We start from the raw sequence: 27,345 nt of genomic DNA on the forward strand, positions 1-27,345 counted from the left end.
AGCTAAGATCCGGCCATTGCACTCCAGCCTGGGCAACAAGGGTGAAACTCTGTCTTAAAAAAAAAAGGGCCACCTGCTGGCGGGGACTAAGACTGTCCTATCCACTGCAGTGTTCCCCAAGGCCCAGCACATATAACAGCTCCTCAATAAACATTTTGCAAATGGTCAAATGAGCAAAATGAAAGATGGGCAAGAAGCCCTTCAGGTGTGCAGAATCAAGGTTTAGAAACATCTAGCAACTCACTCAAGGTTTCAGAGCCAATGAGAGTGTGCAGTAGACTGAACACCTCACTGTGGTGCCAGCACCCGTGTGCCTGGCCTGTGGGAACTGTGCAACACTTAGTGAACAAATGAATGAATGACTGAATGTCACGAAGCCGGTGGAAGAACTGAGGATCCTCAAGCCTAATGGTCTAGAGTGCATCCCCCCAAACTCCAGCCCCGAAGACCACGCTATCCCTCTTCCTGGGAAGCTTTTTCTCTCCCAGAGTTGATTTACCATGAAACTAGTGAAGTTTAGCTTCAGGGTCACTCTCCAGCACAGGGCCCATTCCAAGGCCTGGGACTTAATTTTCAAAATTATTTGTAATTTTGCATTCTGTTTCTTAAAGAGGGATCCCAAAATTGCATAAACGTTAAGCCCGGCAAAACCTGGATCTCCCTCCGTCCCCACCTCTTCAGTCCCCCACACATACTTGCTAATCTTTGTGTCAAGACTCAGCCCATGCTGGGCGCACTGGCTCACACCTGTAATCCCAGCACTTTGGGAGGCCAAGGCAGGCAGATCACCTGAGGTCAGGAGTTCAAGGCCAGACTGGCCAACATGGTGAAACCCCATCTCTATTAAAAATACAAAAATTAGCCAGGTGTGGTGGCAGGCATCTGTAATCCCAGCTACTCAGGAGGCTAAGGCAGGAGAATTGCTTGAACCCAGGAGGCGGAGATTGCAGCAAGCTGAGATCCGAGATCATGCCACTGCATTCCAGCCTGGGCAACAGAGCAAGACTCTGTCTCAAAAAAAAGAAAAAGAAAAAGAAAGACTCAGCCCAAGCCATCAGCCTATGAGAGCTTTCCTCTTCTCCTCTCATCCAGGTAAAGATGGAGCTGTCCTCAGTGCTGGGCATGGATGCTGTCCAGACAGCTGTAACCACATCTGTACCACTTTGCTGTTGGTTTTCATCTATGTCTGCTTCTGCCTGCTAAATTGTAAGCTCTTTAAGGACAAAGCCTATATCCAGGTGGGTCTACTGCTGTGTCATTGGTGCCTGGTACTGTGGCTGGTATGTACTCAGAAAGTGTCTGTTAATTAAAGCAGTGAGGGAATCAATGGACAGAATCATAGAGCTGTTGTTCTGTTCTTTTTTTTATGTTTTTGAGACAGAGTCTCACTCTGTCGCCCAGGCTAGAGTGTAGTGGCACAATCTTGGCTCACAGTAACCTCCGCTTCCTATGTTCAAGTGATTCTCCCGCCTCAGCCTCCTGAGTACCTGGGATTATAGGTGTGCACCACCACACCCAGCTAATTTTTTTTTTTTTTTTTTTTTTTTTTTTTGTATTTTCAGTAGAGACAGGGTTTCACCATGTTGGCCAGGCTGATCTTGAACTCCTGGCCTCAAGTGATCTGCCTACCTTGGCCTCCCAAAGTGCTGGGATTACAGGTGTGTCTATTCCTGCTGAGAACACCTTGCTCATTCCAGGTGATGCGACTTTGCTCTAGGTGTCCCCTTCCTGACCTGTTCCCCCAGTGGAATCCAGCCCATCCCACAGGCCCAGCACAACCTCACCAGCTCCTGAGTTGCCTGGAAAGCCCCGACACTGCTCCTGCCTCAACTCTTAAATGTGACATTCTGGCCTCTCATCACCTCTCTTTCCTTTTTTTTTTTTTCTAATTTTTCTCTTATTTTTGAGGCAGGGTGTTGCTCTGTCACCCAGGCTGGAGTACAGTGGTATGATCATAGGTCACTGCAGCCTCAAACTCCCGGGCTCAGGTGATCCTTCTGCTTCAGTTTCCTGAGTAGCTGAGACTACAGGTGCACACTACCACACCCAGCTAATTGTTTTAAATTTTGCAGATGCCAGGTCTCATTATGTTGCCCAGGCTGGTTTCGAACTCCTGGGCTCAAGCAATCCTCCTGCCTCAGCCTCCCGAAGTACTGGGATTACAGGTGTGAGTCACTGCCCCTAGCCTCCCACCTTTAATAACTAACATGTTTCAATGTGCAAAGTCTGGTTCTCGCTGATCAGACTACAACTTCTTAGAAACAAAGTCTTCAATCTCTTTTGTTTCCTACGGTCCCTTGCACATTGTAGGTGTTCGATAAATATTTGCTCATTGGCTGACGGGCTCATTAGCAGTCTTAAATGCAGACACCAAAAAAAAAAAAAAAAAAAAAAAGCCAACATCTTGGCTCTTAAAGATCTCCTAGGAGGCAGATGGAAAATATAAATGCAATTCTACATAATGGGAACATTTTGATGGCATTTTAATGTGGTGACACAGCCAAACTCACTACTGTCCAGTAGATTAACTAATAAAGCTGCCAGTACATTTTCTGATTCCCTCCACAGAAATGCTGTGGCTGAAAGATCGCCTTTCTCGTTGCCTTTTGGGTGCCCTGTTTTTGTGGGAGGCTGTGACACCGGAGCTTTGGCTCACCAGGGCTGTTTCTCTGATGCCACCGCCCAGCTTAGCCACCACACTATTGGTTACAGCCAGCCAGCCACCTGGCAGTGGTGTGGCCTCTCACTAATGCCACACATACCTTGAAATCAAAGAGTTCTGAGTCTCCACTTTCATTCTTCCGAACAAACACAAAGGATTTCGATCCACACAAAGAAATTTATCTTGTATGCTTCTGAGTTCACTGGTCTCCCAAATATGTATTGTTTGGTTCATATAAAAGATCAAAAATCCCTCTTTTTGGCTCATTATGTGTTTTCTGCAATCCTTTTGGTGGCCATTCTGCCTCCTGTGTGCTACTCATGTTGACCTTTCTGTTCATTGACCCATGTCTGTCCGTTTCATGCCCAAACCCTGATGTGCCTTTAAATGATTATAGGTGGAAAAATACAGCTGTTTTCTTTATAAAGCGTATGTATTTGCTTCCCTGAAATGCTGTATTTAGTGTCACAATGAGAGCATGAAGTCTTCGATGGGGCCCTGGCCCACTGTGAGTTTAATTTTGGGTGTACTAAATCAATTTTGTTTTAAATCTTAGATTAGTTCATGCTGGGGAAAACCAAACCAAACCAAACCAAACCAAACGCTTGGAAGTTGGTGCAACAGGGAAACAAAGCTTGTCTACCGGTCAGTGATTACTCAACACATCGGCCCCTTTGCTAATTAGTTTATCTAATGAATTATTGAGCCACACTGTATGGATTGCTGGAAATGCTTTTTAGTTTTTTAAACGACAACATGGGTGAGGCTAGAGATTGACAAGTCTCAGACAAAAGCTAGCAAACTTATGTAAGCTACATCACTCAGGGAAAGGAAATGGATTCAAAGAGGGGAATTTTAAATAGCCGTAACACGTATGGGAGGAAGACAATCAGAAGCAAACAATGGGTAGAGAAGCAATTAAAACCAAACCGTCTTCTGTCTAGAGTCTTTGCATTAGGTTTCAAGAGACCAGGAACCATGGGTGAAGGATAACGGAGTTCCCACGTCTGCTTTATGTCTCCTGGTTGGGGGCTTCTCAGCCTTGGCACTATGGACATTTGGGGCTAGAGGATTCCTTATTTTGGGGTGGGGAGGCTCTGTCCTGTGTATGGCAGGACACTGAGGAGCCTCTCTGGCCTCTGCCCACCAGATGCCACTAGGACCCCCTCCCCAGGTGTAATAACCAAAAACGTCTCTAGACATCGCCCAATGTTCCCTGGGGAGCAAAATTGCCCCCCTCAATTAAGAACTCCTGGCCTCGCCGGGCGCGGTGGCTCAAGCCTGTAATCCCAGCACTTTGGGAGGCCGAGGCGGGTGGATCACGAGGTCAACAGATCGAGACCATCCTGGTCAACACGGTGAAACCCCGTCTCTACTAAAAATACAAAAAATTAGCTGGGCATGGTGGCGCGTGCCTGTAATCCCAGCTACTCAAGAGGCTGAGGCAGGAGAATTGCCTGAACCCGGGAGGCGGAGGTTGTGGTGAGCCGAGATCGTGCCATTGCACTCCAGCCTGGGTAACAAGAGTGAAACTCCGTCTCAAAAAAAAAAAAGAACTCCTGGCCTCATCAGGTGGATCACCTGAGGTCAGGAGTTTGAGACCAGCCTGACCAACATGGAGAAACCCTGTCTCTACTAAAAATATAAAAATTAGCCGGGCATGGTGGCACATGCTTGTAATCCCAGCTACTCAGGAGGCTGAGGCAGGAGAATAGTTTGAACCCGGGAGGCAGAGGTTGCAGTGAGCCAAGATCGTGCCACTGCACTCCAGCATGGGCAACAAAAGCAAAACTCTGTCTCAAAAAAAAGGGCCAGGCACAATGGCTCACGCCTGTAATCCCAGCACTTTGGAAGGCCGAGGCAGGTGGACCACAAGGTCAAGAGATCAAGACCATCCTGGCCAACATGGTGAAACCCGTCTCTATTAAAAATATAAAAATTAACTGGGCATGATGGCACATGCCTGTAGTCTCAGCTACTTAGGAGGCTGAGGCAGGAGAATCACGTCAACCCTGGAGGCGGAGGTTGCAGTGAGCTGAGATCATGCCACTACACTCCAGCCTGGCAACAGAGCAAGACTCCATCTCAAAACAAACAAACAGACAAACAAACAAAAACACTCCTGGCCTCGTTCCACAATGCCATAATCTCTTCAGTCATATAATATCTCATTTGAATCCAACCACATTACAACCTCGAGACGTAGGTAGGGTAGGTCTTAGTACCCAAGCTCTCCAAATGAGGAAACTCAGGCTGAGAAATTAAACCACTTGCCCAAGAACCCTCAAAGGTAAGCTCCGTAGGAGCGCTAGAAATTGGATGGCTTCACTCTCAACTAGGGCATGCCCATCTGCCCCAGGGCACACGGCCACAGAAAACACAAGATGAGGTGTGTGACAGTATTTTTCAGTGAGTACAGAAAGTGGGGGGGAAAATGTAAGCACTTAGGTGGGTTTGTCTCATTCTCCATTTAAGTTCAGACGTTTTACGTTTTCTTAAAGGCAGTTGCTGAGATCAATAAGGAAGCTTTGAGAAACATAAATATCTGGACTCGGGATAATGGAAAATAACAAAATGCTCAACTATTAAGCTCTCTCCTGGGCCAGATCCTGCCTGCGTGTCCCACTGAATCCTCAAAACTCTCCCGTGCTGGGGTGCTACTACCATTCCATTTTAAAGCAAGGGAAACTGAGGCTTAAAGGATAAGTAGCCTCACTCGGATGGCAGAGCCAGTAAGTGGCTGAGACGGAACTCACTCTGGGATCTGCTTGCTCCAAAGCCTGGCGTCTACGCCACTCTGCTGGCCTTCCTCTCTGCTGAACTAGCTGCAGTTTGCTATCTGCCTGGGCAACCAACCTATTTCTATATCTTTTGTGGTTGTGTTTAAACAAAAACTGCAGCCTGGAATCATTTTAACAGCCCTCCTCATTTATACTGTGGTCCTCACATACTGATGCAGGAACTTGAAGGAAGATTCCAGGGACGATTTATTTAAAGTTGAATCATTGCCAACGACCAACGAATGCTGGCATTTTAAGAAACTAATACAAAAGATCAGCTGGGTGCGGTGGTTCACACCTGTAATCCCAGCACTTTGGAGGCCAAGGCAGGCAGATCACTTGAGGTCAGGAATTTGAGACCAGCACAACCAACACGGTAAAACCCCGTCTCTACTAAAAATGCAATAATTAGCCAGGCGTGGTAGTGTATGCCTGTAACCCCAGCTACTCAGGCGGCTGAGGCAGGAGAATCGCTTGAATCCAGGAGGTGGAGGTTGCAATGAGCGGAGATGGCACCATTGTACTTCAGCCTGGGCAACAAGAGCAAAACTCAATCTCAAAAGAAACGAATACAAAAGATCAGATGAGAAGCAGTCAACAGTTTAGCACAAGCTTAAATCAACCAGACACTGGATGAGTGTGACTGTATGCCTTCCCTTGTTTTTGCCCAGCCAACCTTCGAGTCTTGAAGCAGTCGTGAGAGCCCAACAGATGGGTCTAAGGTTTAACAGCAGCCTAGGTCCAGGAACCATTGCAAAGCTCACTGTCCTACTCTAACAGATTCGCTCAGCCTCAAAGTCTTATGCCTGGTTATAATCTTCATTGTCTGTGACACATTTATAAGCACTCCACACGCAAACACAGAGCTAACACCCCAAAATTAGTGAACTCCAAGCATAGCTCACATGATGGCGGTCTCTACTGTTAGCATTTCATATAAATTACATTTCATTGTATTGATTTTTTTATTAAACTTTAAAGACGCATTTTCTTAAAAGGCTTTTTGAATCAGACATTTTATGAGACCTTCAATGCTCCTGAAGACCACAGAACAGTTTGCAAACCACTGCAATAGAAAACGGAGTTTTGGCCAGGCGCGGTGACTCATGCCTGTAATCCCAGCACTTTGGGAGACCAAGGTGGGCGGATCACAAGGTCAAGAGTTCAAGACCAGCCTGGCCACGATGAAACCCTGTCTCTACTAAATAAAATACAAAAAAATTAGCCAGGCGCGGTGGCTTGGGCCCATAGTCCCAGCTACTCAGGAGGCTGAGGCAGGGGAATCTCTTGAACCCGGGAGATGGAGGTTGCAGTGAGCCAAGATTGCACCACCTGCACTCCAGCCTGGCAACAGAGCAAGACTCCTTCTCAAAAATAAATAAATAAATAATGGAGTTTTGAAATTTCGTCCACAAGGTCAGCTGTAAACGAAGGAAACTTTGTCTTTCAAAATAAGGAACAAGCGGGCAGAATTATACAGTGACCAACACTTGAGCCTGGAATGCTCTGGAAGGTGTGAGAAGGGACCTCTGATTAGTTCACTCTGGCCTCAGAATTCTTCCTGGAGAAATGGCTTTCCCGCCACGCCACCACAGTGTTCTGAGAGCCACGTAACGGGGAGGTGCTGAGTTCAACAGGAGGAACCCAAGTGCTGAGGTCCGATCTTAATTAATGCTTCAGAGCCAAAGCACACCTTCTTCAGAGGGACAAAGAGGACAGCAGACTCCTCCGTCAGGGCAGTGGCTGCCCTACGGTGGTGACAAGCCAGGGGAGGGGGCAGCTCAGCTTTCTGAAATGGCCATGGGGCTGGGCAGGGGGGTAAGTTTCCTGCCTCGGCCCGACTCACTGAAGAATGTGCCTGGGCACCCGGAATCGGGAGGCTTTGATTTAAAAAGAAAAAAAAAAAAACGGGGGGGAAAGGACCAAGAGGGAGAGCGTTGCAAGGCTGGATAAACCCACAGCACTCCCTAGAAAAATGAAAACGGCCCACTGGCCCGCCAAGACGGGGCCATTAGGATGGGCAGCTCGATTTTTAATCCCTTCCTAAGGGTTTATTTTCTCCTATTACATTGTAATTGAATGTAAACGGATTGGAGCAATCAGGGGTATATTCTCCTCAACAATAAAGCTGCATGTAACATTTTCACATTGTACTCAAATGTAATAAAAATACTGACCCACGCTGGGATATTTGTACGACTGCGCTTTTGTCTGCTTGCCTTCTTTGTGTTGGTCTCTCTCTGTGTCTTTATTCGCCGGCATCAATATTTATTAGAGACGTTAAGCTATTAGTGGGCACGGTGTGGTTGCCTAATTCTGTAGGGCACCCAGTTTGAACACACTGGCTCTAAATAAACACTTCCTCGTGATGATCATGACAGTGATCCCAGCAGCAGCACTGGGTCTTGTAAACTAGGACTCAAGTTGGGGTGAAAACCTACAAACATTTAGGATGTGAGGAGGGTGGAATTGAGCTGAATGACCTTCCCAACTCTGCTTTTTCACTTTTCAAGGTCTGGTTTCAGGTCCCTGAGACCTGCCCTGAGCTCCCTTCCTGAAAATCTGAACTCTCCTGGGCAATGCAGCTCACTCAAAAACTTACGGGGGTGGGGACCCATCACAGTGTCTGTCTTACTTGTGCATGCATGCTTGTGTGTGTGTGTGTGTGTGTGTGTGTGTGTGTGTGTGTCACAACAAGAGCTAACATTTCCCAAGAGCCTTCCTTACGTCAGGTGCTGTGCTAAGCTGCCTGCCTCTGTGCGTTCATCTCTATCTGCATTTATAAATGTGTGTATATATACCATCTCCCCAGCTAAATAGTAAATGGCTAACTCCTGTGAAACGCAGCAATGCTGAATTCTAACCCTGTTTCTATGCCCCCAAGAAAGCTTAGGGTGGTGCTGGGCACTTAGTAAACCTCCAACAAATATTTCTTGGCTGCAAAAAGTCCTAAGAAATCAGTAGAGCTCACTTTGGAAGGAACACTGAATGAAATGATACTGGAATCTGATTCATCTGTGAACACTTTTTGACTGCCTGCTATACAAGATGTTACCAGCCTGAATTGTCATTGGTTAATTAACCGTATGTTGTGGTCAAAAGAACATGGGGCTGGAAGCCAGGAGAGACCCAAGTCTCATCCCCCTTCTGCCACCAGGTGAGGATAGCACCTCGGATGAGTCTGTTCCCCTCACTGGGCCTTGATCTCCTCCAAAAAGGAGGTGGACCAGATAGACATCTGTAAGATTCCTTCCAGCCCCAAAGGCTGTGTCTATTCTATGACTCTATTTTACAAATGCATGCACTTCTTATTGGTGACATAAAACCCCACAGAAAAACAAAGTCAGTAATAAATTATGAAAAAATCGGGTGCGGCGATCATTTGCACTTTCTAAGGATGCTCGATTCCATAAATTCCACCCCTGTACATAGGCAGCCTCTCCAGGGTGACAGAAGATTCAAGGCTGTCAGGGGAGCAAACCAAGCAGTCTCTCCCTATAATTGTATTGACAGGTTATCAGCTGAGTTCCGATGGCAGGAAAGGTGCCACCCTGACAGGTTTTGTGAAGGAGTCTTGAAGGCTATTGTAGCAGGATTCTATGTGGAGTCACAGAATTCTGGGGAAATGAGAATCAAGCAGAGAGAAGCTTGGTTTTTTTCTCTATTTAATTTTATTCTTCCCAGAGAGTCACATTTGAGGGAAAACTGGCTAACTGCACATCACTGTCTACACAAGAGTAGAAACCTTTTCTAATGGAAAATAGATACATCGTTTGTGGCCACATAAAGCACCTACTTGATTCAATCACTCCCATTAAATAACCAGTTGACTTGGTTTTAAATGAGGCAAATGGTTGTTGAGCATTTGTAAATACCTGCTTGGATGTCTCCATTTTTCACTTTTCAGTTGGTTACTGTGGTATCTTGCAGACATGTTCTTGAATAACTGATTTGTACACAGCTTGGTAAATTCTATGGATGTGAAATAACACTGCTAGGTTTGTTCAGTCAGTGTTTCTACATTTTAATTTTAAAAAGATGCTGATCCTATTCATTGGAGAAAACAACCCAAGAAGCAATCCCCCAATATGGTAGAATAAATGCCTATTTCTAAGGTGCTATAGTCTTCCAATATAGATGCACACCTTCAGGTTCAGACTTAGACAAAACCAAAATATACTTTAGTTCTAATCACCTCCTAAAGACACCAAGGCAGAGTGCACTCCCAACCTCTACCACACATAGTGGGGAGGCACACATTACCACCCAGAGCTGAAAATCTGTGATGGTGAAACTGACATGCCACAGTGAAGAAATCCACAAACCAAGCTCAGTAGAAATATCCCAACACATGAAAAGAAAAACGTCTTAAAGCTCTACAACCTCACATATTTTCCATTTTCTCTTTTTCCTTAAAGTTAAAAACCCCAAAGTTTTTTCATAATTAAAAATAATAATACAGGAAGCTGCTTGGAGTGGTAAAAATAATGCCGGGCTGGGAGTTAGTGAACGTGGCTGCAAACCCAAGCTCTGCCAAAACCTTGAGCAAAAAAAACCCAATAGAGGTGGCCTCAGTGTACTCATTTTGCAAAAGGGGTCTGGTAACAGTCAAGATTCCCTTTTGTGGTCAATTTCTCTGCCAACTTTTATTTAGGTCAGGTTTTGACCTCTAAAGTTATAAGATAGTCAAATACTCTATGAAATGGTAAATACTGAAAAGCGGACGTCGTCTTAACTGCCCCAGAAAGTACCTTACAGAGAACCCACGAAGCAAAGTCAGAGGTAAAGGCTGCCCCCTGGCGGCCCCTGACGGAAGCAAAGAACTCCAGGCTCCATGATCAGAGAGCTGGAGCCTGGACATGGGTCCCTGATGCTCGGCCATGGTCACCAGAGGTCAGGGCAGACCTGCTCTGAATCTTGTGCCCTTAAGACAGAACCCCAGTCGCCGGTGAGTCATCTCCTGTACATTTTCCTAAGCTTGGGTTCAGAAATCAGGGATTGAATTGGTCCTGAAAGCTGCTCAGCTAGTGCCATCCAGAGGCCAAATGTTGTCCTTGAGAGAGTTGGGTGGGGTGGGGGAAGCAACAGGAAAAAGGAAAAGAAGGGGGGAAATGTACATATATGTGTACATACATTTTACACATATGTACACGTATACTGTACATATGTACACATGTATACATGATAGATGTAAACTATGTATATGGGTGCATACACAAATGCATATATGCATGTATGTGTGTGTATGTACATATCGCTCAGGTGGGCACCGCACCTTAATTCACCATGGAGAATAACTCCACACGCCCTCACTTTACCCTTCAGTAGAAAGAAATTGGCTCACTACTAACTACTTGAACAACAGCAACGACCTAACCTTAACGTAGGTAGTCAGACGTGGCGGACACGATTCTCTCCTTGATCCCAGGATAGTGAGCGCCCCCCCTGCCTGTCCTACCTGTCCACGGAGAGTGGCTCTTCTCACCTAGAAGTAAGTGAAGGACCTTGTTCCACTCGGGAGCGGAGGGGCTGAGAAAGGGGCCTATTCGATGGAAAGGCACGAGTGTGGTAAGCCAGCCCTCCTCTGCGGGACAGAGTTCAGGGAAGGCAAGAGGAGGAAGTCAATGTTGCCAGGAACCAATTAACTCAGTTAATTCTAGCAAGGGTTCCCTTTTCCCCAAGACAAAAACAAACCGCCACCACCACCTCTGAGCTCTACCCAGCGCCTGGCGGTCACACAAATAATTGTTGCTGAATCCACCGCTACCACCTGCGCCTGCCACTCCCGCACCTGGGACGCGGAGCGCATTTTTAAAGGCTCACTGCCCTCCAGTGGCGAAAGATAAATTCGCCCTGAGGCTTGTGATTTGGGTAAGAATGAGCGTGATTGGACGGAAATGAACTTACGACGTGATACTTCCGGACAGACTCAGCGGCCCAGCTGCGTAGACGTTGCCCAGGCTTGCAGGGGAACCGGAGAGGGGGCCTTTAGCCTGGGAGGGCTGGCAGCCAGGACTTAGGCTGGGCGTATGCGACCTGTCACCCTGTGGGTTCACTGTGTGGGAAACCACAGCAGCCCCCCATTTCAGCCTTACCCCTTGTCAGGCGCTATCCTGGGGTCCCACAGAAATTACCCTATTCAGTCTTCCCAATCAGTCTCTTTAGTGATGCCATTATCATCCCACTTTGAGGATGGGGAAACCGAGGCTCAGAGAGGCGACGCGACCGGCACGGGGGTCCAGGCCTGTCTGTAACAGAGCTGGAGCTTCCCACTCTGCGCTCGGACCCGGGGCCGCGGGGCCAGGGCGCGGAGGGTGGGGACCCCCAGCGGCGCGGGTGCCCTGAGCAGGCGAGCGCGAAAGCGAGGTGAGCGTGGGGTGCTCACCTTGACGATGAGCGGGTTCTGAAACATGGAGTCCCGCACGACCCCCAGCCGCTCGTTCTCCATGCCGGGACGGATGTCGGCCACGGTCAAGGGCCGCCGCGGGGGCGGGCAGATCTGGCTGACCGTGCGGCGCACAGGCTGCTGCTGCTTCTTCCATCGCGTGAGGTCCTGGCGGGAGCTCCTGGCCTCTGGCATCCCTGGGGTCTCCGGGGAGCCGGCCCGAGGGCTGAGTCAGGCGCGCTTCCCTACGTCGGGGCCAGCCGGGAGCTCCGAGGCTCCGGCCGAGCGACCCGGGCCGCACCACCGGGACCCTGGAGGGGGGGGACTCGGATGCCGGGACCCCTCCGGAGCCGGGTGCGCACCCCCGCCCCGCCGGCTCCTCATTGCAAGGAGCCCTAAATCCCTGCGGAAGCCCCACGGGATCCTCCGGGCGTCTCCTGGGCTTCGTGCTGCGAACTGGGAGAAGGAAAGGAAATCAAGGCCACCCCTGGAGGACGATTGCAACGGCCCGTCTCCTTGACGACGGGACGCCAACAGTGCCCGGTTCTGCTGGGTCCTTTTCTTTCAAGAAACTCTTGGTGGCTACCAGCGTGGACCTGCTTGGAGTTTTCCTGAATCGATATAAGAGAACCGAGAATCTCCAGTGGGTTGTGTTCAAAGCGGCGTGGCTCTAGAGGGTCATTGACACTTGCCTTCCAAGTCAAAGACTCCATCCTCCGCCCACCCCCATTCTACTCACAACCTGTCCCCACCTCTGCTCCCTGCGCCCCCAACACACTCCGAGACAGCACAAAACGCATTCCAACCCTGATGCTGATGCTGACCCACCGGGTGGACTCAAGCGAGTCACCTTCTTGGATCCTAAGGGCTGTTTTCTTCTTCTTCTTGTGAGATGGGTGACAAGGGAAGTCTAGAGTAGGATTAGATCAATGGTTCCCAAATCTAAGCAGCAGAATGAAGGGAAATTGAAAAGTATAGATTTGGGCTGGGCTTGGTGGCTCACCCATGTAACCCATTGCTTTGGGAAGCCTAGGAGGGAGGATGGCCTGAGCCCAGGAGTTTGAGACCAGCCTGGGCAACGTGGTGAGGTCTCATCCCTACCAACAATTTTAAAAATTAGCCAGGTGTAGTGGCACACACCTGGAGGCCCAGCTATGGGGGAGGCTGAGGCAGGAGGCTCGCTTGAAGAGGTTGAGACTACAGTGAGCCGGGTTTGGGCAACTACACTCCAATCTGGATGACAGAATGAGACCATGTGCCAAAAAAGGAAAAATGAAGATTCACGGGATTCACCCCAGACTCACTGAATCAGAAATCTGGAAATGGCATCTGAGGCTCTCCATTTTTTTTTTTTTTTTTTTTTTTTTTTTTTTTTTTTAAGAGATAGAGTCTTGCTCTGATGATGACATGAGCCACCTCACCCGGCCAGATACTGCATTTTAAAAAATGCCCTTACCCACCCACCCCCAACTTTTTGAAAAAGTTCAAACCTACAGAAAAGTGGAAAGTCAAAAGAAGAATACAGTGAAAATCCACATAGGTTTCACCTAGATTCTGTTAGGTTTTGAAGGGAAGGCGAGGGTTAAAGAAAGACAGAGAGAGAGAGAGAGAGAGAGAGAGGCGGCTCTGCAGCAAATGATGGCTTTCTGTCCCCCATAACACCTGAAAAGGTGAGAGACCAGCTTAATGCCAGTGCCCACCACTGCTTACAGGCTGGGGCAACTATAGGCCTGGGTGGGGAGGAGCATGGGGGGTATGGCCTGCTGCCTAGGAAGATGTTGATAAGGTATTCGCATGATGAGGCAGTTTGGCCATTATTCCGGCAGGACGTGATGTTCCTGGCATTTTCTCGCAGCAGAATATGATAAAAGGCAGGCTGCTTCACATGGCCTGAACCCCTGTGGAATGTTTCATTTTAACCAAGTTTTGCGAAATGGCAGGGGGCTCACAAAGTGGTGTAGTTTGGACTAACAGATTCACCAGTCCCCTGCACCGGCCACATTTTCTTGCTTTCTCTCTCTCTCTCTCTCTGTGGGTGTGTGAGCATGCACATGCACACATTACAGAATCGCTTGAAAATATCTGTCAACATTATATTTAAGCCTAGGTACTCCGTCACGTAGCAAGGACGTTCCCATGTATAACTACAAGGTCATTGTCATGTCCGAAGATTTTAATGTGATGCAATAGTGTTTAATATAAAATGCATTGCAGGCTGGGCGCATTGGCTCGCACCTGTAATCCCAGCACTTTGGGAGGCCGAGGCGTGTGGATCATGAGATCAAGAGATCGAGACCATCCTGGTCAACATGGAGAAACCCCGTCTCTACTAAAAATACAAAAAATTAGCTGGGCATGATGGCGAGTGCCTATAATCCCAGCTACTCAGGAGGCTGAGGCAGGAGAATTGCCTGAACCCAGGAGGTGGAGGTTGTGGTGAGCCGAGATCACGCCATTGCACTCCAGCCTGGGTAACAAGAGCGAAACTCTGTCTCGAAAAAAAAATAAATAAATAAAATAAAATGCATTGCAAAGTTAAAAATCTGCATTAAAAAAAAAACTTCCCAGGTGATTGGTGCAGTTGGAGGAGGGTTGGAAACCACTAACCTGAATGATCTCTAATCTCTCCTCTAGTGCCAGCCTTTTGTGGGTTCATTCATGCATCACTAGCACCACAAGGCTCTAGGTAAGTGGGTTCACCACAGAACAAGTGACACCAATGATGAACCTGGACTTCAAGGCCTTACATATCAACAGTGGACAACACCACATTTACAGACTTCTGCTCACGGAATTCCAACTGCACATCCATGTCTCAGAGCAGCCTTTGCATGGCAACATGAGTGCATATATATGCTCATTGTTTCTCCAACCCGCTTGAGACAGAGTCTCACTCTGTCGCCAGGGTAGAGTGCAATGCCGCAGTCTCGGCTCACTACAACCTCTGATTCCCTGGTTCAAGCAATTCTCCTGCCTTGGCCTCCCAAGTAGCTGGGACTACAGGCACGTGCCACCACGCCCAGCTAATTTTTGTATTTTTAGTAGAGTCAGGGTTTCACTATTTGCCCGGGATGGCGTCAATCTCCTGACCTCATGATTCACCCACCTTGGCCTCCCATAGTGCTGGAATTACAGGTGTGAGCCACCGCGCCTGGCCGGTTGTGCATTTTTTAATCAAAGTCACTTGGCAGATCACATAGAAGTCAGAACAGTAAGGGGCAAGATAATGGACTAGTAGAAAGAGCACAGGTCTGATTTTTGGCTGGCCCCTGTAAGTCACCTTGGACAAGTTACTGTAAACCCAGGTTTCTCATCTACAAGGTGGGGCTAATAATACCTCATAGATACCTACAAGGATTAAGTGAGAAAACTTGTTGCCTATATCATATACGTTCACCATCCAAAAAGATTAAACGTTTGGTTGGTAAATATAATGGCCTCGAATTGACGGCCAGGTTGAAGCTTCCCCTTCAGCTAAGTCTCTTCAGGACTCTGTTGAAATGGGAAGACTGGGTTAGATCTCCAAAACTCTTGCTAGCTCTAGCCTTCTGAGACCTCATCCAAGCTTAACATCCATCAGACTCTGCACCGGCTAGCCCTTGCAGACCTCTGACTTCATCTCCCACCACTCTTCCCTGCATTCACTGTGCTCCAGCTGCTACAGCCTTCTCCCAGGTCCTCCAGCAACCAAGTTCAGGACTTTTGCACTCACTTCCAGCCTGGAACACTCTTCTGCCTAGATTTTTTGCCTGCACGTTTCATTTAGAACTCAGCTCAAATGTCACTCCTCGGTGAGCCCTCCCTTACATCTAAAGTAGCACCCACTCCCTAGTCACTCTCCATCACGTTACCCTGTTTTATTTTCCTTACAAGATAATCTGAAATTGTCTTAGTTGATTTGTCATCTGTCTTCCCAAGTTGCTCCTGGAATTCACCAAAAACTGAAATAAATGGAATGCATGCATGCATTAGTACGTCAATGGAGGGATTCTGTCCTACTTTCTTCGTTTTAGGAGTATACTCTACTCAACCTGACCTCTAAAGGCCCCAGAAAGAAAATGGGTAGGCAACTGTGCGCGCGTTCTGGACCTAGCGGCAGCCGTGTTACCATGGCAGCATGACGCCAAGTGGGCCGGAAGATGACGCAAGACTACTTCCGCTTCCTCTACAATAGCACTTCCGGGTTGAAAGAAAGGTGGCGGTGCTTTCGGAAGGTAAGTTGAAGGCGCCTTTGTTGTTTCTGTTTTTTTGTGGCGGTTTTTTGTTTTGTTTTTGAGATAGAGTCTCGCTCTGTCGCCCAGGCTGGAGTGCAGTGGCGCTGACTCGGTTCACCGCAACCTCCGCTTCCTGGGTTCAAGCGATTCTCCTGCCTCAGCCTCCCGAGTAGCTGGGATTACAGGTGCGCGCCACCATGCCCAGCTAATTTTTGTGTTTTTAGTAGAGACGGGATTTCGCCGTTTTGGCCATGCTGGTCGAACTCCTGACCTCAGGTGATCCACCCGCCTCGGCCTCCCAGAATGCTGGGATTACAGGTGCGAGCCAACGCGCCCGGCCGAGGCTTGGGTCTTTGGGACTGAGAAGGTGCAGAATTCACATCTGGTTAATTCCTCCTCCCTCAGCCCCGGAGCGCCCACCCGGGAGTAGAGCGGGTCTCTCTCGCACCGCAAAGGCGGTGAGAGAATCCGGGACGAGGCTTGGGCACGTACCCTGCGGGGCGGGAAGTGTATGTTCCGAGTAAGGGGGGATAAATGCATATCCGTTTGTTCCATATGTGTCGAGCAGTTTGGGAGCAAGATGGGCAAGATTCTAGCCCTCAAGAAGCCGATCATATCATAACTGCCAAAAGTGCGATCACGAAGCTGCTGGTTGTTGGGAAACGCTGTTAAGAGAGGTCCTCTTGAGAAAGTGGCTTTCATGCTTGGACCAGTTAAACGGCAGAAAAGGTAATGCGGAGGAAGGGCATTCCTGGCAGAATGAGCTATTTTTGCAAAGTCCCTGAGACAAAAGGGAAGGTAGTATATTCTAGGAACTGAAAGCAGGGTTTCTGAAACCAAGACAGAGATAGGCAGGGACCTACCTCTCCACCTCTAGGCTAGATTATGAAGAAATGAAGACCCTTGCAGGTCTGCAAGGATTTTGACTTAAGTATAACGGGAACCCTGAAAAGTTTTTAGCAGGTAGAGACGATAGATTTAGAAGGTTGTACTGGGCTCCAGAGAGTAGCTTAGGAGGTATTTACAAAAAAGAAGGAAAGGAAATGATGGAAGAGGAAATATTATTTAAAGAAATCGGCTGGCACAGTGGCTCACGCCTGTAATCCCAGCACTTTAAGAGGCCTCAGGTGGATCACCTGAGGTCAGGAGTTTGAGACCAGCATGGCCAAAATGGCAAAACCCCGTCTCTACTAAAACTATAAAACTTAGCCGGGCATGGTGGCGGGCACCTGTAATCCTACTTGGAAGGCTGAGTCACGAGAATGACTTGAACCGGGGAGGTGGAGGTTGCAGTGAGCGGAGATTGCACCACTGCACTCTAGCCTGGGCAACAGAGTGAGCCTTTGTCAAAAAAAAAAAAAAAGGAAGGAAGGAAAAAGAAATCAAGGCGGGTGCTGTGGCTTACACCTGTAATCTCAGCACTTTGTGAGGCCAAGGCAGGTGGGTCACCTGAGGTCAGGAGTTTGAGTCCAGCTGGCCAACAAGGCAAAACCCGGTCTCTACTAAAAATACAAAAATTAGCTGGGTGTGGTGGTGCATACCTGTAATCCCAGCTACTCTGGAGGCTGAGGCAGGAGAATCACTGGAACCCCGGAGGCGGAGGTTGTAGTGAGCCGAGATCGCGCCACTTTACTCCAGACAGGGTGACAGAGTGAGATTACGTCTCCAAAAAAGAAATCATCTGCTCTGCTCATGATTATTAAGAGGTCCAAAAAGATGGGCCTGAAAACTATCTGTTGAAGTTAGTGGCTTTAAGGTTACAGGTACTCTTGCTGGAGCAGTCTCAATGGAGTAGTGGGGTGGAAGCTACAAGGATGTGGGTTAAGAAGTGGGTGGAAGGTGAGGTAATGGAGAGAGTGATTCCCTATCAGGAAACGTTGCTGTGAAGGGGAAGAAAGAGAACAGCTGGATGAGACTTTAGGGTTAGAGGACAGTTGCATTTTTTTTTAAGTTAGGGAAGATTAAATATTGTAGGTGTTTTGCTCAAAAAGACAGGCTGAAGATACAGGAGAGAGATGGGATACCTGGGGGCACACCATCTCTCTGAGAAGGCAGGAGGGGATTGGGAGCCAGCACACATTTTCCTTCCTATAAAAGAAGGACATAGCCTTTGATAGAAGAAGGGACATTTCCTTTGTTGCAGCAAGAGAGAGGAAGTAGCAGTGCAACCGGGTGTGTTAGACTTGGTGGAGAGTAACATATTTCTTGTCTAATACAGCTGGTATTTGCCACCCGGGATAAATTAGGCGGCTTCTATAGAAAATGTGCTTAGCGTTCAGGCTTTAAAGACCACTATAGAGAAATCTCCAGGATCTATTGTTAAGTAAAAATAGCAAATGCAGTTCACAGTATATAGAAGTGAAACCCAGAAGCAATACAGAAAAAAGAGAGCAATGAGACATGTTTGCAAAATTTTATGTTTAACCATCTCTTTTGGAAAGTGTGCCTCTATTACTGTATTTAAATTTCCAAGTGCACACACCCTATATCTATTAACGTTAGTGGCTTATGAAATTTATTCCAGTGTGTTGCAGAATGTTCACTCCTTGTTGAACACTAACAAAGCATATCCAGCTTCCTTCACAAAGAGGCAGACTTCTGGTTTGAGGTCAGTGGATGCCTGATAAACCCACTGTGGGGCCCTCGTGTGGAGCCTGCACTCTAATGGAGTCTAATGGCTTCTCATGGTGGAAACACAGAGGGAAACAAGACAGATAAACCATGTTTTTCTTTCTTCCTTGTTTTCTTTCTTTCTTTTCTTTTCTTTTTTTTTTTTTTTTTTTTTTTAGCAAAGAAGACAGTCTCCAAATGACTAAATGTTTATTTATTTTTTTTAATATGAAAGTATATCACTTAGGAATCAGGGCAAGCCCAAAGAATTAAGGAAAACTTTCTTGAAGAACTGATCTTCGCCAGGCCCAGTGGCTCACACCTGTAATCCCAGCGCTTTGGGAGGCCGAGGTAGGTGGATCATGAGGTCAGGAGTTCTAGACCAACCTGGCCAACATAGCGAAACCCCGTCTCTACTAAAAATACAAAAAATTAGCTGGGCGTGGTGGCAGATGCCTGTAATCCCAGCTACTTCGGAGGCTGAGGCAGGAGAATCTCTTGAACCTGGGAGGCAGAGATTGCACTAAGCCGAGATCGTGCCATTGCACTTTAGCTGGGGTGACAGATCTTCAAACCAAGCTCTGAAGGATGGCAGGAGGCAGGGTGGGTGGGCAGGCGGTGGATAGCATTTCATGGAGAGCTGCGGAAAAAGGTCATGACATGTTTGAGGAACCAAAACAAGCTGCTTGTGGCTTAAACACAGAGTTGGAAAGATGAGTTCCGAGGTGAGGCTGTGGGGGACAGGGGCCTGATTGTTCAGGAACTGTTGTTCTCTGTTAACAATTTTTTTCCTCCATCATAAAGGCAGTGGGACCAGACAGAGAGAATTCCTGTGAGCTACCTGTATATCTAGAATAATGGAAAATGTGTAATCATTACTACAGACATGTCATTTGTCATACAATTTCATTTTGCTGTGATTTTTTTTCCCCTGAGGCTATGTTTAAAATGCACAAATAAACCATTGTTGTCACATTTCCATATAGGAATAAAATGGAAGGAGAATCAAGCAGATTTGAAGTCCACACTCCAGTTTTTTACAAGAAAAAGAAAAAATATTCTGTACATAAGGAAAGACCTCAGAAAGATTCCCACAAAATTTTCAGAGACTCCTCTCTGGTGAATGAACAGTCTCAAATAACTAGGAGGAAAAAGAGGAAAAAAGATTGCCAGCATCTCATTTCTTCTCCTTTGAAAAAATCCAGAATCTGTGATGAGACTGAAAATGCCACTTCTACACTCAAAAAGAGGAAAAAGAGAAGATACAGTGCTTTGGAGGCAGACGAGGAAGCAGGGCATACAGCTGTCCTTGTGGATAAAGAAAATATACACAACACACCAGAGTGTTTTAGAGAGGGTGTTGGTGTCGTTTGTGTTGACACGAGCACGGAACGGAAGTCAGCAAGAGAGCCAAAAACAGACAAACTTCGTGGACTTGCTAAGTCACATACACGTAAATCAGAAGCACTGCACAATAAAGTTAGACAGAAAAAGAATACAAAGCATCGGAGGAAAGCTGCGTCCTGTGATGCTCTAAAGGAGAGCCAGCAGGCAAGGGACACACTGCCTCAGTCAGAATCCCACTGGGAGGAGTCCTGGCCTTCTAGGGTTCCAGGGGATAACATTACAGAACTACCAGCATCTGTTCGTAAAAACAAGTCTAAGAGAAAGAAGAAGAAAAAGTCCGATAACCAAGAATATGAGACGTGGGCCATCCCCGAAGGATCACAAGCGGGCAGCGAGGCTGGGAGTGATGTGTGGGAATCCCGGCCTACTATGAGCCTGGGTGGTGACCCTGCAGAACTGCTAGCACCTGCTCACCAAAAAAAGTCTAAGAAAAAAAAGAAGAAAAAGTCCACTCACCAGGAGTTGGAGGCATTGGCCGTGCCTGAAGAATCGCAAGCAGGCAGCGAGGCTGGGACGGATCCACAGGAGTACCAGCCTGCTGCAGACCTACAGGGTGAAACTGCAGAAGCGCCAGCACCTGCTTATAAAAACAAGTCTAAGAAGAAAAAGAAAAAGTCCAGTAACCCGGAACTGAAGGCATTGGCCACGCTTGAGAGCCTTGAGAGTGCATACCCTGAAGGATCACAAGTGGGCAGTGAGGTTGGGACTGTGGAAGGCAGGAGTGCACTGACAGGGGTCAAGGAATCCAGCAGTACAAAGAAGAAGTCAAAGAAAAGGAAGCGTGTGTCTGTCCAAGGGGCCGTAGCGTCTGGCGATGATTTTCCAGTGTCCAGTAAGAACTCTGCGAGCACGCTCTTTGATTCAGTAGAAGGCAATGGCACTGTGATTGAAGAAAGTGTGAAACCCAGGCCCCGACCAAAGAAAACCCAGGCCTATTCAGAAAACAGGCGTGTGCAAGAGGGGCCAAGGTAACGTGGGAATAGTATTCCAGCTGTTGGTGTACGTCTCTTGAATGGATTCTGCCCATGCCTCTTTATTTAGCATGTATGTATTAAATGGCAAAAATCATCAAGAGGTAGACCCTCAATGTACAGAATATCATACATCTTTAATTGAGTAAACTTGGCAGGTAGTTTAATTTCTTCATGTATGAAAGCAGTTAGATTCGATTTTCACTAAGAACGATTCCAGCCCTGAAAATCTATGAGTAAATTTAAATGAAAAATAGTATGAGCGGATATGGGGCTTAGGGCTGCATGTTTAACTTCTGTGCTGCCTCTGAAGTATATCTAAGTAATTCAAGTTCCAGTAAAGAGTTTGAAAATCATGGACTGAGTCAACCCCAGGATCTCATCTTGCTTTAATATTCTAGTAGTCTAAGTGAAAGCCATTTTAAGAAAAGCTTAAGGTTGGGTGTAGTAGCTCACGCCTGTAATCCCAACACTTTGGGAGGCTGAGATGGGTGGGTCACTTGAGGCCAGGTGTTTGAGACCAGCCTGCCCAATGTGGCAAAACCCTATCTCTACTAAAAATGCAAAAATTAGGCATGGTTGCATGCATCTGTAGTCCCAGCTACTCAGGAGGCTGAGGCAGGAGGATCGCTTGAACCCGGGAGGCAGACTTTGCGGTGAGCTGGGATCGCACCACTGCACTCCAGCCTGGGCGACAGAGTGAGACTCTGTCTCAAAAAAAAAAAAAAAAAAAAACAGAAAAGTTTAAAAGCTATGAGATCAAGTGATGTGTTAATGTTAGTCAACCCAATTTTCCCACTTAGGTTAGAACCTGCAAATGAAGAACGCAATGTGGAATCAGCTGAAGATTCCGAAACAAGATTTTTATCTGAAGATTTAGGAGATGCTGATGATTCAGATGTAGATTTGGGTTCTGCCGTGAGACAGCTTCAGGAGTTCATCCCTAACATCAAGGACAGGGCCACCAGCACCATCAGGCGGATGTACCGGGACGACCTGGGCCGGTTTAAGGAATTTAAAGCACAAGGTGAGCTTGTGGAGCCTTAGTGTCTGTTGAACTTCCTGTATGCACAGCTAGCACCTGACTTTCTTTCATGGATGATTCAGATTTATAGATCAGCAGGAAGCATCCTGTCACTGCCTTTAGCTGTGTCTCCTGCCACAATTGTCCGAGCTAGAAAATTAGCAAAATGAAGTGGGCTGCTTTTCCTCTTCCTGCCCAGTTTCTAGTAAAGAGACCAGATAATTAATTCACAGCAAGAAGAGAAGGGGCAAGAGGTTAATTGGTTGAGACACTGGAAAGGATACAAAAGTTAATACAACATTAAAATGCTGTCAAATTTAAATCATCGACTTTAGTTAGGTATCATTTCTTTTTCGAAGATACTAAATTGATGGTGAGCCATTTGTGGTGGACTCGATCTCCTTGATTTCACTGTGTTTCTGAACCTCCTTTATTAAGAATTATTAAGGATAATAAATAACCTTTATTATTCTTAAATCCAATCATAAAGCTTATTGAATTTCAGAATAAACTGCAGGCTGGGCACAGTGGCTCACGCCTGTAATCCCAGCACTTTAGGAGGCTGGGGCAGGTGGATCACTTGAGGCCAGGAGTTCAAGACCAGCCTGACCAACATGGTGAAACCCCATCTTACAAAAAATTAAAAAAAAAAAAAAGAATAAATGCAAATTTAAGGCTGTGTACTACAAATGAACAATATTTACTGAGTATCTGATGTGTGAAACCCAATACCACTGGTCATTGAAAAAAGTAAAAAGAGGAGTCCTAGCCTTCCAGAATCAGTGAGATTCGAGAGATTCAAAAAAATAGACAAGTTAAGCAAAAAAAGATGCACTACACATGTCCACAGAATTATAGAGTAGTATATAATCCCATTTTATTGATGTATTGTGTTGAAATTTGTATGAGTATGTATTTTATAAAAGGTGTTTTTAAAGTAAACCTAGGCCAGGTGAGGTGGCTCACACCTGTAATCTCAGCACTTTGGGAGGCCAACCCAGAATTGCTTGAGGCCCAGAGTTTAAGACTAGCCTGGGCAACACAGCAAGACCCCATCTTACAGAAAAATAAAAAATTAACCAGTTGTAGTGGCACATACCTGTGGTCCCAGCTATTCAGGAGGCTGAGGTAGGAGAATTGCTTGAGCCTAGGAGTTCAGGTTTGCAGTGAATTTGATCATGCCACTGCACTCCAGCCTGGGTGAAAAAGCAAGACCTCATCTCTAAAGAATGTACAAATCAGTTTGAAAACTGTTTTTAAAAAAGATTGATGACACAATCTGACCAAGAAATAGGTCCCTTTGGAATATGATGACCAGGGAAGACATTGACAGAAGAGGTGTGGCTTGTGCTGAACCCTGAAGGAAAGGCTAATCTGCACGTGGGGCCAGGAGAGCAAGTGTCAGGTGTTGGGACTGTTGGGCCATGGTCCTGCCATTGCTGATGAAAAACCAAGTCGGGCTGGTTGCGGTGGCTCATGCCTGTAATCCCAGCACTTTGGGAGGCTGAGGCGGGTGGATCACGAGGTCAACAGATCGAGACCATCCTGGTCAACATGGTGAAACCCTGTCTCTACTAAAAATACAAAAATTAGCTGGGCATGGTGGCGTGTGCCTGTAATCCCAGCTACTCAGGAGGCTGAGGCAGGAGAATTGCCTGAACCCAGGAGGCGGAGGTTGCAGTGAGCCAAGACCGCGCCATTGCACTCCAGCCTGGGGAACAAGAGTGAAACTCTGTCTCAAAAAAAAAAAAAAAGAAGAAAAGAAAAACCAAGTCATGGGTTTGCTTTTGTTCGTTATTAACAATACACACTCTCTCCCTGCTCCTTCCCAATCCTAGGTGTCGCTATTAAATTTGGAAAGTTTTCTGTCAAGGAAAATAAGCAGTTAGAGAAAAATGTGCAAGACTTTCTAGCCCTGACAGGAATTGAGAGCGCTGACAAGCTGCTGTACACAGACAGATACCCAGAGGAAAAATCTGTGATCACCAACTTAAAAAGGAGACACTCGTTTAGATTGCACATTGGTAAGCTTAGAAACGATCACTTTGACCATCCATGGCCTTCCAGCCATAAACAAGATAACCCATGGTAATGCAAGCACGGGTACCTGGGACATTACCTGCATGCGGCACACATTAACTGCTGTGGTGGCTGATGGTATTCTTATGGCCAGTCTATACTTTTGGGGATTTGGAATGTGTTCATGTCTCCTAAGTACAGTGTGAAAATTTTAATGATCAGCCAGGTGCAGTGGCTCATGCTTGTAATCTCAGCACTTTGGGAGTGCAAGTGGAGGCGTGGATCACGAGGTTAGGAGTTTGAGACCAGCCTGGCCAATATGGTGAAACCCCATGTCTACTAAAAATACAAAAATTAGCCGGGTATGGTGGCAGGTGCCTGTAATCCCAGCTACTCAAGAGGCTGAGGCAGGAGAATCACTTGAACCCAGAGACGGAGGTTGCAGTGAGCCAAGATTGCACCATTGCATTCCAGCCTGGGTGACAGAGCAAGACTCTGTCTCAAAAAAAAAAAAAAAACAAAAAAAAAAAAACCAGGTGCGGTGGGTCACACCTGTAATCCCAGCACTTTGGGAAGCTAGGGCAGGCAGATCACCTGAGATTGGGAGTTCGAGATCAGTCTGACCAACAGGGAAAAACCCCATCTCTATTAAAAATACAAAATTATTAGCCGGGTGTGGTGGTACATGCCTGTAATCCCAGCTACTCAGGAGGCTGAGGCAAGAGAATCACTTGAACCTGGGTGGTGGAGGTTGCAGTGAGCCAAGATCACGCCACTGCCCTCCAGCCTGGGCAACAGAGTAAAACTCCATCTCAAAAAAAATAAAAATGATCAACTTTTACCTTTCTTCCTTGGCAATAGTTCTAGTTTTGGTTTCTCCTGTTCCTTACTGAAATTTTGTGTGCGCTGCACAAAGCACATCGTTATCCACGCCCTGGCCTCCCATGTTTTAAGTGTGGCCATATGTGTGCTTTGTAGCTGGAGCCCTCGGACTGGAGGTGCTGCTTGTGAAGTTAGAAGGTCGCGCAGTTATATAGGATCAGAGTGAAAGAAAATCTCTCTTGAATTTAAAGAGGATCATTTCTTAGATGTTCTGTGGAATGCATGAAGAAAAACTGACTAGTGCACCCCTGTTGAGGGATGATTTCACCTTACAGTGAGAAAGTGAGAAAGGCTGATTTGGGAAACATGGTTGTTCGTCTTCTGGAGAACTGTTAGCTTGTATTCTCCACCTTAGTGTTCTCTTCCTCTTAATTCAAATTATGTTAAAATTACTTTGCCTTATAAGGATTCTTCCCACAAATTGCATAGACTGGAAGCTGGAGCCTTAAGGTACTAAGCATTTTGTTTTCAGAGCTCTCCGAGGAAACTAGATTGTGTCTATCTGTTCTTCAAGACAGCTTTCTTCAGGACATAGGAAATCCCAGCCTTAACACAGGGCTTAGGATAGTTCATGTTGCTGTAAGGGCTGTTCTGGGTTCCTTTGACAATTGCTACTGCATTTCACGTGAGCCCCTCTGATCACCTTTCTTCCAACTTTAGGTAGGAACATTGCCCGGCCCTGGAAACTTATATACTATCGAGCAAAGAAGATGTTCGATGTCAACAATTACAAAGGCAGGTAAGAAAAAAGTCTCAGCAGCTTGAGACAGAACATTTCTCTAGTCTTTGCTGGTACCATAAATCAGAATACTCACAGCAGTGGATTAGAAGTGAAAATCATGAAGATTTGTATGTGTGAAGCCAGATGGTGTCTTCGCTGTCAAATGTGTGTGTTCAAGGCCCTTTTCCATTCCCACCTCTTCAGCGAAGCTTGAGTGACCTCCCACCTCCTGCATCTGCAGCTTTCTCCACGCGTTTTCTTTAGCACTCCCCCTCTGCCTCGTGTGCTGTTACTTGTGTTTTCTCTGTTCTCTGCTACGTTGGAAGCTCCTTGTGAACCCAAACATCCCTGCTCGACAGATACTCCCTTCAGCACAGCGCTGTGGGTTTTAACTATCCGAAGGTGGAGGTAAGTGCTGGGATTAGGTCCCTTAAGTGCAGTTCAGTGGTATCAACCCAGAGTGCTTAACCCGGTTGTTATTCTCTCTTCCCTTTCCCCCAGATACAATAGCAATTATTATTTGTTTCCAACATTCCACATTTAAAAACAAACAAACCTAGATCAAGTGTTTGGGTTAGCACTCTGCTCACGGACAGAAGGAGAAGCAGGCAGGTGTTAGCTCTGCTTCCCAAAACTACCTTCTATTCAACTACGTGACCTCTCTGAGAGGCAAGTTTCTTAAATCTTCTGGCAGTGGCAGTTGAGTTCCGCTTAGCTCTGATTTTAAACCAAGACATAGGTCATTACCTAAACTTCCAAATTGATAAGACCTCAGTTTCCTTTTTAAAATTTTTACTGAAAGAAATCAGCCTTCGGTGAGGAAAGTTCACACACAGACTGGGGCCTGCCCTGCTTGCTTTGCCCGATCCCTGAGGTTAGACAGTTGTGAATAGAACTTTAAGAAAATCCACTAAAGGTGGCATTTTAAATGGGACTTACAAGAATGCTTTTGGCAAGTTAATGGTAGCAGCTGAGGTAATGTATTTCCAACTGTGACACACAGAGAGGAATGAAATTGTTAGAGTAATTTTTAGAGTCATTCTATAACAGTTCATCTACTTGTGCTATATTATTTGTGTTATAGTGACCTTTCTCCCTTAGAATATTTTTATAGGTTAAACAACTTCTGACTGAACAAAAAATATAAAGTGAAAAATCAAAGATTTTTTTTTTTTTTTTTTTGAGGAGGAGTTTCACTCTTGTTACCCAGGCTGGAGTGCAATGGCGCGATCTCGGCTCACAGCAACCTCCGCCTCCTGGGTTCAGGCAATTCTCCTGCCTCAGCCTCCTGAGTAGCTGGAATTACAGGCACGTGCCACCATGCCCAGCTAATTTTTTGTATTTTTAGTAGAGATGGGGTTTCACCATGTTGACCAGGATGGTCTCGATCTCTCAACCTCGTGATCCACCCGCCTAGGCCTCCCAAAGTGCTGGGATTACAGGCTTGAGCCACCGCGCCCAGCCCAGAATTATTATTTTAATTTTTTTTTTTTTTTTTTTTTTTTTGAGACAGGGTCTCACGCTGTCACCCAGGCTAGAGTGCAGTGGTACAATCTTGGCGCACTGCAACCTCCACCTCCTGGATTCAAGTGATTCTCCTGCCTCAGCCTCCCGAGAGGCTAGTACTATAGGCATGTGCCACCACTCCTGGCTAATTTTTGTATTTTTAG

General features: G+C 46.6%; 2 protein-coding genes across 8 annotated transcripts in view; one reads left to right on the forward strand and one right to left on the reverse strand.

Moving 5' to 3' along the window:
• The window catches only part of CFAP77 (cilia and flagella associated protein 77), a 163,117-nt gene extending 151,010 nt beyond the window's left edge, over nt 1-12,107 (reverse strand). For both annotated transcript variants that reach the window (XM_003935915.4, XM_074394580.1), the window contains exon 1: nt 11,828-12,107. In XM_003935915.4, coding sequence (XP_003935964.1) covers nt 11,828-12,022 — 195 coding nt within the window. In that variant the 5' untranslated portion in view covers nt 12,023-12,107. The remainder of the gene's footprint in view (nt 1-11,827) is intronic.
• Nucleotides 1-27,345, forward strand: part of TTF1 (transcription termination factor 1) — an 85,070-nt gene that overhangs the window by 29,329 nt on the left and 28,396 nt on the right. For 2 of the 6 annotated variants that reach the window (XR_012516501.1, XM_074394577.1), the window contains exons 2-5: nt 19,638-21,026; nt 21,833-22,056; nt 23,892-24,077; nt 25,615-25,693. Coding sequence is in view for 5 of the 6 variants with exons in the window: in XM_074394577.1 (XP_074250678.1) it covers nt 19,638-21,026; nt 21,833-22,056; nt 23,892-24,077; nt 25,615-25,693 (1,878 nt within the window). In the remaining variant the exon portion in view is untranslated. Of the gene's footprint in view, nt 1-16,003; nt 16,042-16,342; nt 19,003-19,637; nt 21,027-21,832; nt 22,057-23,891; nt 24,078-25,614; nt 25,694-27,345 lie in introns of those variants that run through there. The other 4 variants (XM_039461511.2, XM_074394579.1, XM_010346424.3 and 1 more) reach the window with 4 other exon arrangements.

This window comes from Saimiri boliviensis, chromosome 2 (assembly GCF_048565385.1).
Source record: "Saimiri boliviensis isolate mSaiBol1 chromosome 2, mSaiBol1.pri, whole genome shotgun sequence".
NCBI lineage: Eukaryota > Metazoa > Chordata > Mammalia > Primates > Cebidae > Saimiri > Saimiri boliviensis.